Source organism: Medicago sativa, chromosome 7, assembly GCF_051527215.1.
Source record: "Medicago sativa cultivar Bolivia chromosome 7, Bolivia_mono, whole genome shotgun sequence".
In the NCBI taxonomy this organism is placed as follows: Eukaryota; Viridiplantae; Streptophyta; class Magnoliopsida; order Fabales; family Fabaceae; genus Medicago; species Medicago sativa.
The window spans coordinates 15,509,104-15,522,804 of record NC_140755.1 but is presented as its reverse complement, the minus strand read 5'-3'; the positions used below and the strand labels follow the sequence as shown (position 1 = coordinate 15,522,804).

The 13,701-nt window shown below is 33.3% G+C and overlaps 1 protein-coding gene across 1 annotated transcript; it reads left to right on the top strand.

Moving 5' to 3' along the window:
* The first annotated feature begins 11,850 nt into the window (after positions 1 to 11,850).
* Positions 11,851 to 13,199, top strand: LOC146904544 (uncharacterized). The gene is made up of 3 exons (XM_085728310.1): positions 11,851 to 12,282; positions 12,424 to 12,663; positions 12,921 to 13,199. The coding sequence occupies exons 1-3, from the start codon at positions 11,851 to 11,853 to the stop codon at positions 13,197 to 13,199; spliced, it is 951 nt and encodes a 316-aa protein (XP_085584436.1).
* The last annotated feature ends 502 nt before the right edge of the window (positions 13,200 to 13,701 follow it).

The following is a 13,701-nucleotide window of genomic DNA, read 5'->3' as shown; positions in this document are numbered from 1 at the left end:
TAGTCAGTGTCAGATGTATACACCTAGTCTGTGAATGCAAACGTTAAATTTTTTATGGGTGTGTATAAATATAGTTTGGGCTACATAAACATCGATTGTTATTTGTTTTTATTTTTTATAAAATCAATGGTCTAATGTAAATATTGTATTTTGGGGTAACAACAATGTAAAAAAAAGTTTCGCGTACTGTTATACCTGAAAAGTGCATCAATTAAAAGTCAATGGCAGGAGGATCTGCTTATATAGAAATTGCATGTCTTGTAATGACCAATACATAGACATGGCAACGGGGAGGACATGGGGCGAGTTTGAGTATCCCCGCCCCCGCCCCCGTCCCCAAACCATATCGGGAGTAAAAATTGAACACCCAACCCCGCCCCCACCCCCACCCGCGAAAACTTTATTTTTTATAAAATATTTAAAAAATACATATTTTTCCATTTTTTCATAGCAACAAAAACACAATAATTATATTAATAATTATTTATCTAATAAACTTTTTTCAAAAGAGCAAAATAATTATAATAAATATGTTTCTAAAGAGTAATAATATATTAAAATAGGTTGGTGCTTATGGAAATAAGATTATAAAATTTAAGAAAGAAAGTTTTAAAAAGCGGGTGCGGGGAGGGGGTAAGCATCCCCCACACCTGCCCCCTCCCCTGTACTAAAACTCCAAATTTTCCCCACACCCGTACCCGCACCCGTACCAATGATCATACTTTTTGAAAAACTTCACGATACACAACATTTGTGGTCTCCTTGTAAAAATTATTATCTTTATCCATGATGAGCAGCTTCAAACCTTTTCTAAAAGTAACTCGAGAGACAGCGACATAGAGTTGTCCATGCGTGAACACGAGCTTAGGAAGATAAACTCCCACTCGAGATAAAGATTGACCCTTACTTTTATTTATTGTGATTGCAAAACAAAGCGTCAATGGAAATTGCATGCGCCTGAATTTGAAGTGTAGTCCTGGATCACTCGGAATAAGATTCATCCTGGGAATGAATACCCTGGTACCTGCCCTTTCTCCTGTAATTACGGTAGCAGCTATCGTGCTCTTCCCTAGATGTGTAACTGTCATCCTCGTACCATTACACAGTCCATTGGCTTGATCGATGTTTCTCATCAGCATAGCCGGACATCCCACCCTTAGTTTCAGCCGGTGATTTGGAATTCCAGAGCTCTTAATACCATTAAGAAATTCTGTTGTGAAATACTCGCTTTGGACATCAAAATTTTCACCCGATCGATAAACAGAATCAGAGCTTAAATACTCTTTTTCTTCACCGGGAATCAGCGACAACATATATTCGTTAACATGTTCAACCGAATCAAGCGTTTGTGCGAGTATTCCCCTTTCTTGGAAAAATAGCGGGTCACCAAGGTTATCATTCAAATCGAGATACACAAAGTCTATAAGTGACATCAACGGATTTGTTGTGTCCGATATGAGCAAATCTTCAGGAATTTCTACCTTCATTTCACCATTCTCATCCGAAGCGTCGTTGCCGTCTCCAGTTGAGAGTATCCACTTGTCAAAATTAGGAATTTCTTCCTGCTCTGCAGGTACCAAAGATGCACCCAATCTCATATTAACAGTAAGCCTCAACAAATTACAATAAGCCCACATCTTTGATGAATTGATTGAGGCATCAACAATATCCTGCCTCGTTCCTTTTCGGACAACAGACAATATCTGCCTGAAATCACCACCTAAAACTACTGTCATTCCACCAAAAGGTCTAAACTCGTTTAGGGGATCATTCTTGGACATGATATCACGCATTGATCGGTCAACTTCCTCAAAGCACCATCAGTGCATCATTGGAGCCTCATCCCAAATTATCAACTTTGCAGCACGCACTAGGTCAGCCCTAGGATTATCCTTTTCCATCGTAAGCGATGATGCCTCATTAATATCAATAGGGACTGTTAGCGTCGAGTGCGCGGTCCTTCCACCTGGTAATAGAAGAGCCGTTATACCGCTGGATGCAACATTCAATACAATTAACCCCTTCAATCTAACAACATCTGACAATTTTTTCCATATAAAGGTTTTTCCAGTACCGTCGTAAACATATAAGAAAAAGAAACCACCGTCGTCAAAACCAACGGACTCCATGATCTTGTCATGCACACATCTTTGTTCATCAGTCAACATCAGCGTGTGTCTTTTCCAGTTCATCTTTGTTGTAATTTAGCTCATCAACGATAAGCTTGTTTGTGAAAGTTGGCATGTCTGCTGCGTTTGGCCTCGGCATAGATTTGAAGTCAATAAGCGACCGTCCATTTTCCTGAAGCAACATTTCAATTTCAATCAAACACAGCTTCTTTAAGTCATCGTCACTACTACGCAGATCTGCATATTAAATATAAAGTCACGAAATTAATATTAACACCTTTGCATGCATATGTGTGCATGTTGAAGAGAAAGAAAAAATATTAGCTTTATATGAGAATCCTTTATATTTAAACATACCAGCTTAAAAAATGTAGAAAATGCCGAATGGTATCGTAGAATTAGTAACTCTTAGTTTGTTCTTTACTATATCCTAAAAAAAGTACCTCTTAACTACTAAACTACTCTAATCAGCCTTTACTATATCCTAAAAAACACACCCCTCGAAAAGAACCTTGTCATCAAGGTTGGAATGTGCTAAATTTCTTAATGTGTAATAATCTTCAAATGTATCACCCTTGTCCCTATTTGTTATTAGTGAAGTACTGTTTTCCTTCACATCTTCAACAATAACATCAGTAGTTTCTCTCTACTTCCTTTGCATAAGCTTTTAATTTTGAGAAAAAGAGAGATAACTGATCTCAGAACCATTTGAAATAAATTTTTTGTCTAAATTTTTTTATAAAAATAATTGCCTCGTCCATGTCATTTGCACCCTTGTCCCTATTTTTTTTTATAAAAATAATTGCCTCGTCCTAGTGTACACCTCGGCCTCATATTTTTGCACCCGACCCTTGTATATGAATTTACCATCCGCATATATCTCCCTTAGACCATACCCCCATTCAAGCCTTTAAAACACTCCCTACATTCACATTTAGGTTCCCTCGTAGAAAAATATTTTCTCCTAGTGGTATATTTAGAATTAAGCCTCCTAAATCATCCCAAAATTTACTTTTAAAGTTTTTTTTAACCATGCCCAGGGTGCATAAGCACTAATGATATTAAATATGTATTGTTCCACTACAACTTTTAGGAATATGATATGATCTCCTATCCTTTTCACATCTATAATATCCTTCTTTCATTCCTCATCAACAATAATGTCTACCCTATTTGTCGGTCTAACTTATAACACTAAAGACGTATTGTTACACTATAAAGTGTATAGCTATGATATGATGTCCTTTCCTTTTTACATATACAATATCCTTCTTTGATTCCGTATTCACTATGATGTCTACCTCATTTCTCGTTCTAACTTTGTTAGAGTACCAATTCTTAAACCTTGAACTATCTAATTCTTTCGCCCTTTCATCCACCCACTTAATTTCATGATATTAAAGATGTATTGTTCCACTACAATTTTTAGGAATATGATCTGATCTCCTATCCTTTTCACATCTATAATATCCTTCTTTCATTCCTCATCAACAATAATGCCTACCCTGTTTGTCTGTCTAACTTATAACACTAAAGACATATTGTTACACTATAAATTGTATAGATATGATATGATGTCCTATCCTTTTTACATATACAATATCCTTCTTTGATTCCGTATTCACTATAATGTCTACCTCATTTTTCGATCTAACTTTGTTAGTGTACCAATTCTTAAACCTTGAACTATCTAATTCTTTCGCCCTTTAATCCACCCACTTAATTTCCTATAGGCACGTACAATAATCTTCCTTCTAGTCATAGCACCAACTATTTCAATATATTTTTCTATAAGAGTGTCTATATTCCATTTTCCAAAACGGATCATACTCTCTTGTACTAACTTCTTTATCCTCGCATCATTTTTAGAGGTCCATATTACACCTCAAAATGAATGTGATACAAATAACTTACATTTTGCCCAAACCATGGGTCATTTATGCGTATGATGGTTTACCGAAAATTATCATTGATAGTTGAAAGACCAATTTTAAACGGCTATATTGTGGTAGCAAAATATTTGCATTGATTTTGTTAGGATGTATTTTTTATACATTGTTTGAAAAATGGAATATGTTATTTAGTATATCAAGAATATTAATGGGATTTATACCGTCTTCAATAATTTTTATTTTTAAACCAAAAGTGGGCAATTAGAGTATCACCTCACCAAAATATATTAAATAAAAAATATATACAATAGAAAAGGAGGAGAGACCAAACCAAAACTCTCTTAGAAATTTAAGAATCTAAAGTTTGATAAACCAAACTTGTTTCCAACAGAATACTCACTAATTTGGGCAGAGATGCTATTGCAGTTAGTATAATCATTAAGAGTCATACCTAAATTTGCTAAAGCATATAAGCAAAAATTTAATTCTCTATAAATATAAGAAACTGTAACTTTCATAAGCATATATGTTCCAAATTTGATAAACACTCATACAAACTTCTATAAGTAGCTAGCATTTCTCTTTATATATATATATATATTCTAAAACTTTTTTATATATGTTTAAAATTATATTTGTATAAAATTTGTTAAACACTCGTACGAACTTCTTATGGAAGTCAAATATCTCAAAATTAAATAATTTTTTATATACACTTAAAATTATGTTGTATAAAATTTATTTAATAAAACACTGATAAAAATGTTTCAAGTATCCTTCAAAAAAAAATGTCTCAAGTAAGTCGAATATCTGTAAAGATTAAGACCAGTTTATATGTGATTAATGCATTAAAATCACGTGATTCTCCTTTATTTCTCCATTAAATATCTAAGGTATTTTATTAATGATATTAAATCGATTTAAACGAAATTAAATCATTTAAATAATGTGATTCTCATTACCTTTATAGGAGTAAAGTAGTCATATATATATATATGCTATCTTGCAACACAACCCTCTCATTAAGGAGAATATCTTCATTAAAAATAACATTCATTTAAAATATTAAAATGTGATTAATGATTTAGAAATTTTTTATTACATTAATATCATTTGTTTTTTTTATGGTCCTTTTGAATATTTGTATTTCTTCATCAGTTTGAAAACAAATCTTTATTGTTTGATGGTGAACAACGAAGACCATATATAGAACTTGAGATTCTTAAAATTCTTTTCCAAAGAATAAATATTTACACCAACAACACAACACGATAAGAAAGTGCTATACACCATATTATTGTAGCCAATATACATATGATTTACTAATAAATCCTTGAACGTCTACACATGACAATTGTCCACAAGTTCATTATGAATATTTCTAAAATAAAAAAAAAATCATTATGAGCAATGGTAGATATGAATCATTCTCAATAATTGGCGTAGATGATGGATGTGCAAGGTAACTTCTTACTGATCAAGTAGTATTGGAAAAGAAATGGACCTTTCAATGTTTCATGAATAATGACACCAAACAATAGCATAAAATTAGCATATATTTTGTTCCATGAATCCTAACTTTATCTCCTCAAATTAATTTACATGGGAATCTCTGAAAACCAAAGAAGCAAGAATAGAAATGAATGTACACATCAAAAATAAAACCAGTAATTGTTCTTATTCAAATTAAAAATCAGGGCCAACAATATGCTTTGAATGTTCCTTCAAAAAAAAAAATATGCTTTGAATGTATATCAACCTGACATTCAGATGATGAATTACACTAAAACATCAAGCCTTTATATAGGATGTTGGTGTATAAAATATGGTTCATAATGCAAGTACAATTGATTTGTATTTTAAATTGACTTGTTTAGTACGACGGAACAAAAGAAGTACAGTTTGATTGCATTTTAAATAAATTGATCATGTTAATGATTTGCCTTTAAAACATGATTTGAACCCAACAGAAAAAGTTAATGTGATACATGTGCTATTTTGTAGAGATTGAATAAGGCATTGAAGTTAGTTAACCAAACTGAGAGAAGTTTTTGACAAAATTTTAAAATTAAAAAATAGCATTTAGGAAACGGTGCTTTTTTCAAAGAAAAAAAAAAGAGAAGAAATGTGTATAAGAGTAATATATAGGGATGCTATGAACTGTGTATAAAATTGAAAATAAATTAAATATGCGTATGCTTTAGTTATTTCCTTTTTTTATTAAAAAAATTGATAAAATTTGTCATTTATTATTCTTAATGATTATCGACCATAAAGCAATATCATTGCCAAATTTCGGTTATGTAATTTTTTATACCATTTATGTCATTGTTTGTTTACACTATTATTTTGGAAGAAGTTTTTTGTTTCAAAATTATTTGGCCATAAAGCAGTTTCAATGCCAAATTTCAGTTACATTGATATTATTATTTTTTTTGAAATTTTTTGTTATAAAAACAATTTAAATGTCAATTTAGGTTAGCATTAATGGGGAAATGCATGAGAAGCTTGAGTTTAGTCCATGAAACCACATGTCATTAGAATGCTTTGGTGAGAAATTTATTTCTATATATACATATGAGATCATCCACAACAGAGCACCCAACATTGAGCGCTTAAGTGGGTCCCTTATGTCCACATTACCAATTTTACGGTAATACTTAATAAGCACCACTTTTCTCCAACCCAGCACCTCAAAAGAAATTATTAAATAGGCCCTACAAATAACTCTATATCATTACATTTTTAAAAAAATTTATTCATTTTACTAAGATTTATTAAATGGGACCCCATGAAAAATGAAGAGAGAGAGGGTGCTTCCATAGCCACCCTCCTCCATAAGCACCCATATGTTATACTCCACAATGAGGGTGTCTATTTAATGTGGTGCTAAATAGGTGAAGCATCCACCATTGTAGATGGTCTGAGGAAAACCCTCAAATGTATAGTATATAGATATAGATGATTCGACCATTGATACTCAAAGTTTGTTTATGTGAATGGGAGACATCAGGAACAAATTCAACGGTATCATATTCGATTGAGCAAAAAAATTATGAAAAGAAACAAATGGATGAACAAAAAAAAACAAATTATCTAATATAAAAATGGATATAAAAAGATAATAAAAATGGTGTCAAACAACCTTATTATCTATTATAATTATTTCCAATGAGTGAGACAGTTTGTCCTTGTTCACATCTCTCACAAACCAAAGCCGAATAATTCGAACCCTGATATTCCAATTTTCTTTCGAAGGGGATATATCACAAACGAAATCGAATTTTCGAGCCATTTGGATTGTAAAGAGAGATACAAAGAAGACGTATAGAAAAAGAAATGAAATAGAAAGAAAGACAAATGCGAATTGGAGTTGTGATGTGAAGAAACTGCTAGCCAATAGGTCTAATTTATAGTATATTTTACAGGATAATTTCGTAAAATAACAATATTTAACCTGACCAATCATATTTGAGTTTATATCTTAGCCATTAAGCAATATATATTAATGTTTTTTTTTTGATAAAGTGTATCATTAAATTGACAAATATTATTTGACGTCACATCTTAGCCACTAAGCAGTACATAATGATATGTTTCTTTAGCAAATTGAATTTTTGAAAATGTTGATTTTTCTTTGTTAAAGTGTATCATTAAATTGTCTGATATTATTTGATATGTTTCTTTAGCAAATTCCATATTTGCTTGGCAAGCATTAAAAACAAAAATATTGAAGATTGTCTCACACTACTATTATGAAAATTTCTTTAAAAAAAAAAAAAACAACTATTATGAAAATAAAAAACAAAACAAATTTGCATCTCATTAATGCCAAACTCATGAGGTTCTTTGGTTTGCCTCGAGATGCCACATGTCAAATGAGAAAAAACCTGCCATATATATCTTTGAGAAGGTCATAAATTTATATTATATAGATGTTGTTTATTTGCAACCCACTTGGGTTGACCTAGTGGTATTGGCTTGCAACCTGTGAGTGTGCTCCTCCTCGAGGTCTCAGGTTTGATTCTCACCGGTGTCAATTTGGGTTGGCTAATTTAACTCGATTCTCACCGGTGTCAATTTGGGTGGGCTAATTTAACTTCTTCAAAAAAATGTTGTTTATTCGCTTTGACGTGAAAGAGTAGTTATGTGAAAGAGTAGCTTAGTACTTGAGCTATAGAAATTGATTTGTTTTTTGTGACAAAATAATTTAAAGTGATTTTTGGTGATGATAGACAAAAATTCTTATACTGCTTAAATTTCAGGAGCCTCTATTGATCAAAAAATTCAAATAAAGACTTTATAAATTGTTTGTAGTCATAATTTTAAATAATTACGATAATCTCGATCAAATAAAATAAATTATCTTGAGATAGAAGAATTATTTTACTAGGGATTTTATAAAATTTATTATGTTTTTGGCAAGTGATTGTCACAAAATTTATTTATAACTGATAGCTACACGTAATTAGACGTGTTCAATGGAAACTTGTTCTAAAAGAATTCCCTAAATTTGCAGCCAACATTTGTGATGGGCCAAGGGCCCACATAAATTTGCGGTGGAACGCATTACATTTGGACTATTACTTTTCCCACCCTCCTCTGTTCTCGTGTGCCCTGCAAAAAAGATAGAAATACGTATGGTTTGGATTATGCAATTCGAACCAGATTGTTAGAGTTTTTCGTATTACAAAATCCGGAGGGTTACGATATGTGATTTTTTGTGTTTTCTTTAATGTCAAAGGTCTTTATTGGCCGCTATATAACCCCCGCATAAGCTGCAAAACCGAAGCTGCCCAGGTAAACTTACGAGGACATATATTATGCATTATTCATAGCAACTGAGGTAGACTTACGAGGACATGCATCGCAAGATTTGATCGTGTTGGAATGCGGTCAAGTAATTATTAATTTTACAAATGATGACACAGTAAAATAAACATACATATTTTTTAGGCTTTTATTAAATGGCTTAGTATTATTTTCTATAAGTCAATCAAATTTTTTAAATATGATTAAAGAAAATTCGAAATACCTTATCATAATCAAACATTAATAAAAGAATTATTTATGTGAAAGAATCTTAAGAAATTTGATTCGTCGGCAGAACACTTTTTGTTTTCAATTGTCCGAATTTTTTATTTTTTTTACTAATTGTTGGTTTCTTATGAAATGATAAAATAATAACTGAAAGGTAGTTAAATGAGAATGTATGTTTATGGTTACGAATTTTTTATATAAACTTGTTATTAAGTGTGTTAAAGGGACAAATACAACACTTTGACCAACTTAATAGACATTTATTAATGATTTTTCTATGAATAAAATGATAATTCTAATTTTAGAAGTGGTTCTTTACATCTTTCGTAACTATTAAAAACTCTTTAATCGTTTTTAAAATAATATGGACTTTATACAATATAAATAGATCAAATGATATTCTACTTTACATTCAGAAAAAGATAAATATGGTTAAAATTATCAAATTTGTTTATTTACTGACTCTATTTCTTTCCATACTTCTTGTCACGGCAAAAAAGGACGGTAAAGCCTTTATTTCATAACTTTTTAATTTCCTTCTTTAGATTGTACACAATATTTTATCTTCTTATTTTATTAATAATATTTTATTCTCATTTTCTATTATAGGATCTATTGAATGTATAGCCAATATCGATTGTCCACAAATTTTTATGCTACCTTTTGTTATGAGGTGCATCAATTTCCGTTGTCAAATCGTTAATTCTGAAGATCCGGAGTACTAGACATGAGAGTGTACAAGATTTGTGCAATGTATCTTAGAATAGAATAGCAGGTGCAACATATCATTTAATCATGAATGGCTTGATGTAAATAAAGATACATTATACATTCCTAAAAAAATAAATAATATATTATACATATGCTAGCGAAAAAACAAGCACTCACGTACTCATCTTTCTGCTCTTTTTATTGCGCTAATGTTTGAAAATTATGAATGATGTTTTTTTTATAAATTTTTTATTTAGATTAAAATTAAAATATAATTGTTTTTTGCTTTCAAATTATAACAAATCAAACTAACCATGACTATCTATTTTATGACATCAACTATATAACAAAAAAAATATAATTTAAATTCTTATTTTTTAAGGGTTAAATATGTTTTTAGTTCCTGTAAAATTGAGACCTTTTGAGTTTAGTTCTTACTTAATTTTAATAATTCTTTTAGTCCCTACAATAAAATATGCACTCAATATTAATCTCTACTCAATTCAAATTTGTTTAATTTATGTTTAAAGTCTTATGTTTTTTAACAATATTTTGTATACGTGTTAAGAACATTACTAAAAGTTCCACTACAAAAAAATATTGCAAAATTTGATTTTTATGTCCAGATTTTATTACTTTTATCTTTATAGATGGTTCACTTGGTATAAGGGGGATGGCACTTCCATGAGCAGGATAGATCGTTTTCTACTTTCAGAGGAATGGTGTCTTCAATGGCCGAATTGTATGCAGATAGCCTTTTTAAGGGGACTCTCTGATCATTGCCCGTTGCAGTTGTCTGTGGATGAGGAAAATTGGGGACCCCGACCGTTTAGAATGTTGAAATGCTAGCAAGAGATGCCGGGTTATAAGCAGTTTGTTCAAGACAAATGGCAATCTTTTCAAGTTGATGGGTGGGGTGGCTATGTTATTCGAGAAAAACTAAAATTGATTAAGCACGCATTGAAGGAGTGGCATATGGTCCATGTTAAAAATATTCCAGGTAAAATTGATGCCTTAAAATCTCGTATTTCTGAGTTAGACATTAAAGGGGAGGATGACGGATTGTTGGTGGATGAAATTGATGAATTGAGAGGTTTAACGCATGACATTCACTCTTTGTCACGTGTTAGCACGAGTATTAGTTGGCAACAGTCACGGATGCTTTGGTTGAAGGAGGGAGATGCTAATTCCAAGTATTTCCATTCTATTATGTCTAGTCGTCGGAGAAGAAATGCCATTGTTTCTCTCATGGTCAATGGAGAGCTTGTGGAAGGTGTGCAGCCAATTCGAAGTACAGTATTTGATCATTTTAAGAATCATTTTGCGGATCAGCATGTCATAAAGCCCGAGGTTGGAAATTTGCGGTTTAGAAGCTTGTCTCATGTGGAAGGTAGCGGCCTAATAAAGCCTTTTTCCGAAGAAGAAGTTAAAGTGGCGGTGTGGGATTGCGATAGTTATAAAAGTCCAGGTCCAGATGGTGTGAATTTTGGTTTCATCAAAGAATTTTGGGAGGTGATGAAAGGAGATGTGATGCGCTTCATAACAGATTTTCACCGAAATGGCAAGCTGACTAGAGGTATCAATTCTACTTTCATAGCTCTAATACCAAAAGTTGATAGTCCACAGAGAGTACATGATTTTCGGCCCATTGCTTTGGTGGGATGTTTGTATAAAATTTTATCGAAAGTGTTGGCAAACAGGTTGAGAATGATTATTGGTCAGGTTGTATCTGAGACTCAGGCAGCTTTTGTAAAAGATAGACAGATTTTAGACGGAATCCTAATTGCAAATGAAGTGGTTGATGAGGCAAAAAAGAATAAAAAAGAGTTGATGCTTTTTAAAGTAGATTTCAAAAAAGCTTATGACTCAGTTGATTGGGGGTATCTGGACGCGGTAATGCAAAAGATGGCCTTTCCGGTGTTATGGAGGAAACTGATAAAAGAGTGTGTTACAACCGCAACAGCTTCTATCTTAGTAAACGGAAGTCCAACTGATGAGTTTTCACTGCATAGGGGGATCTCCTTTCTACTTTTCTATTTTTATTAGCAGCTGAGGGCCTGAATGTGATGATGCAATCGATGGTGGAAAATAATTTATACACGGGCTATGGAGTGGGAACATCAAGGTCGGTTGTGGTATCTCATTTGCAATTTGCGGATGATACACTACTTCTTGGAGAAAAGAGCTGGGCCAATGTTCGAGCATTAAGGGCGGTCTTGAATTTATTTGCGGAAATGTCTGGTCTTAAGGTGAACTTTCATAAAAGCTTATTGGTTGGTATTAATATTGGGGATTCTTGGTTGACAGAAGCAGCATCTATTTTAAATTGCAAGGTGGGCAAAATTCCGTTTGTGTATCTTGGCTTGTCAATTGGAGGTGATCCTCACAGATTAGTTTTTTGGGAACCTGTGGTGTCTAATATTAAGTCTAGACTTTCGGGGTGGCACAGTCGATTCCTCTCTTTTGGGGGCCGATTAGTTCTTCTTAAATCTGTCCTGACCGCGCTTCCTGTCTATGCTCTTTCCTTCTTCAAAGCTCCATCAGGTATCATTTCTCTCATTAATTCTATTTTTACAAATTTCTTTTGGGGAGGGAGTGAGGATAACAGGAAAATTTCCTGGATTGCTTGGAATTCTATTTGTACAAAAAAGGAGTATGGAGGGTTGGGGGTGAGGCAGTTTAATTTAGCCTTATTAGGCAAATGGTGTTGGAGAATGTTGGTGGATAGAGACGGGTTTTGGTATAGAGTTTTGGTGGCGAGATATGGTGAGGAGGCAAGGAGGTTGGAGGTTGGGGGCCGGATTGTTTCACCGTGGTGGAAGGAGGTAGCGAAGATTAGGGATGGTATAAGAGAGGCGCATGGGGGCTGGTTTGCTGGGAGGGTCTCGAAGGTGATAGGGGATGGAACGAATACATTTTTTTGGGTGGATAGATGGTTAGGAAATGTTCCTTTGCGTCTGAGATATCTGCGTTTATTTGATCTTGCGACAAATAAGTATAGTATGGTAGCAAATATGTGTTTGCTAGGTTTGGAGGAAGAGGGAGAGGCGTGGAGTTGGAGGAGAAGACTTTGGGCTTGGGAGGAAGACTTGTTAGGGGAGTGTAGGGCTTTACTTGATAATGTTGTGCAGTCTAATGTTTTTGACAGGTGGCAATGAGACCCAAATCTCCAGGAAGGCTATACAGTGAGAGGTGCATATCAGGTGTTGACATCTATGGAAGTACCCATTGTAGAAGGAGGAGAAGACATCATATGGCACAAACAGGTTCCGTTGAAGGTTTCCATCCTTGCTTGGCGTTTGTTGAAGGACAGGTTACCAACCAGAAACAATCTTCAAAGGCGCGGCATACTTGCGGCTACAGACATCACGTGTTTATCAGGCTGCGGTATGGAGGAAACCGCCTCCCATATCTTTCTCCATTGTGAAGTTTTTGGTTCTTTATGGCAACACATCAGGTCGTGGATTGGCATTTCTGGAGTTCATCCTCAAAATATTAGTGAGCATTTCTTTCAATTTACTCATTCTCTCGGACACTCGAAGGCGCGACGATGTTTTTTACAATTAATATGGCTACTTTGCATTTGGTTGATTTGGAATGAACGTAACAACAAGTTGTTCAAGAATATAGAGACACCAATTATTCAACTATTAGAAAAAGCAAAATATCATTCGTTATGGTGGTTAAAAGCAAAAAACACCAATTTTGTGTACGGTTCTCAGAGATGGTGGTCGGACCCTTTACTTTGCTTGGGTATCGACTGACTTTTTACTGTAATTATGTTGTAAACATTTCTTTTCCGGGGTGAGTTCTCTAGTACATCTTGTACTGAGAATTTTCATCGCCGCTGTTAATATATTCCATTTTGATTCCTTCAAAAAAAAACTTTTACCTTTAACTTTAGTCGTTTTAAAAATTTTATATATAAT

Excerpts from the sequence above, each read along its gene's own strand:
- LOC146904544 (XM_085728310.1), top strand. The coding sequence starts at position 11,851 with ATGGTGGAAAATAATTTATACACGGGCTATGGAGTGGGAACATCAAGG. Across the intron at positions 12,283-12,423 it reads CTGTCCTGACCGCGCTTCCT|GAGTATGGAGGGTTGGGGGT; the intron begins GTCTATGCTCTT and ends TGTACAAAAAAG. Across the intron at positions 12,664-12,920 it reads TTGCTGGGAGGGTCTCGAAG|GTGGCAATGAGACCCAAATC; the intron begins GTGATAGGGGAT and ends TGTTTTTGACAG.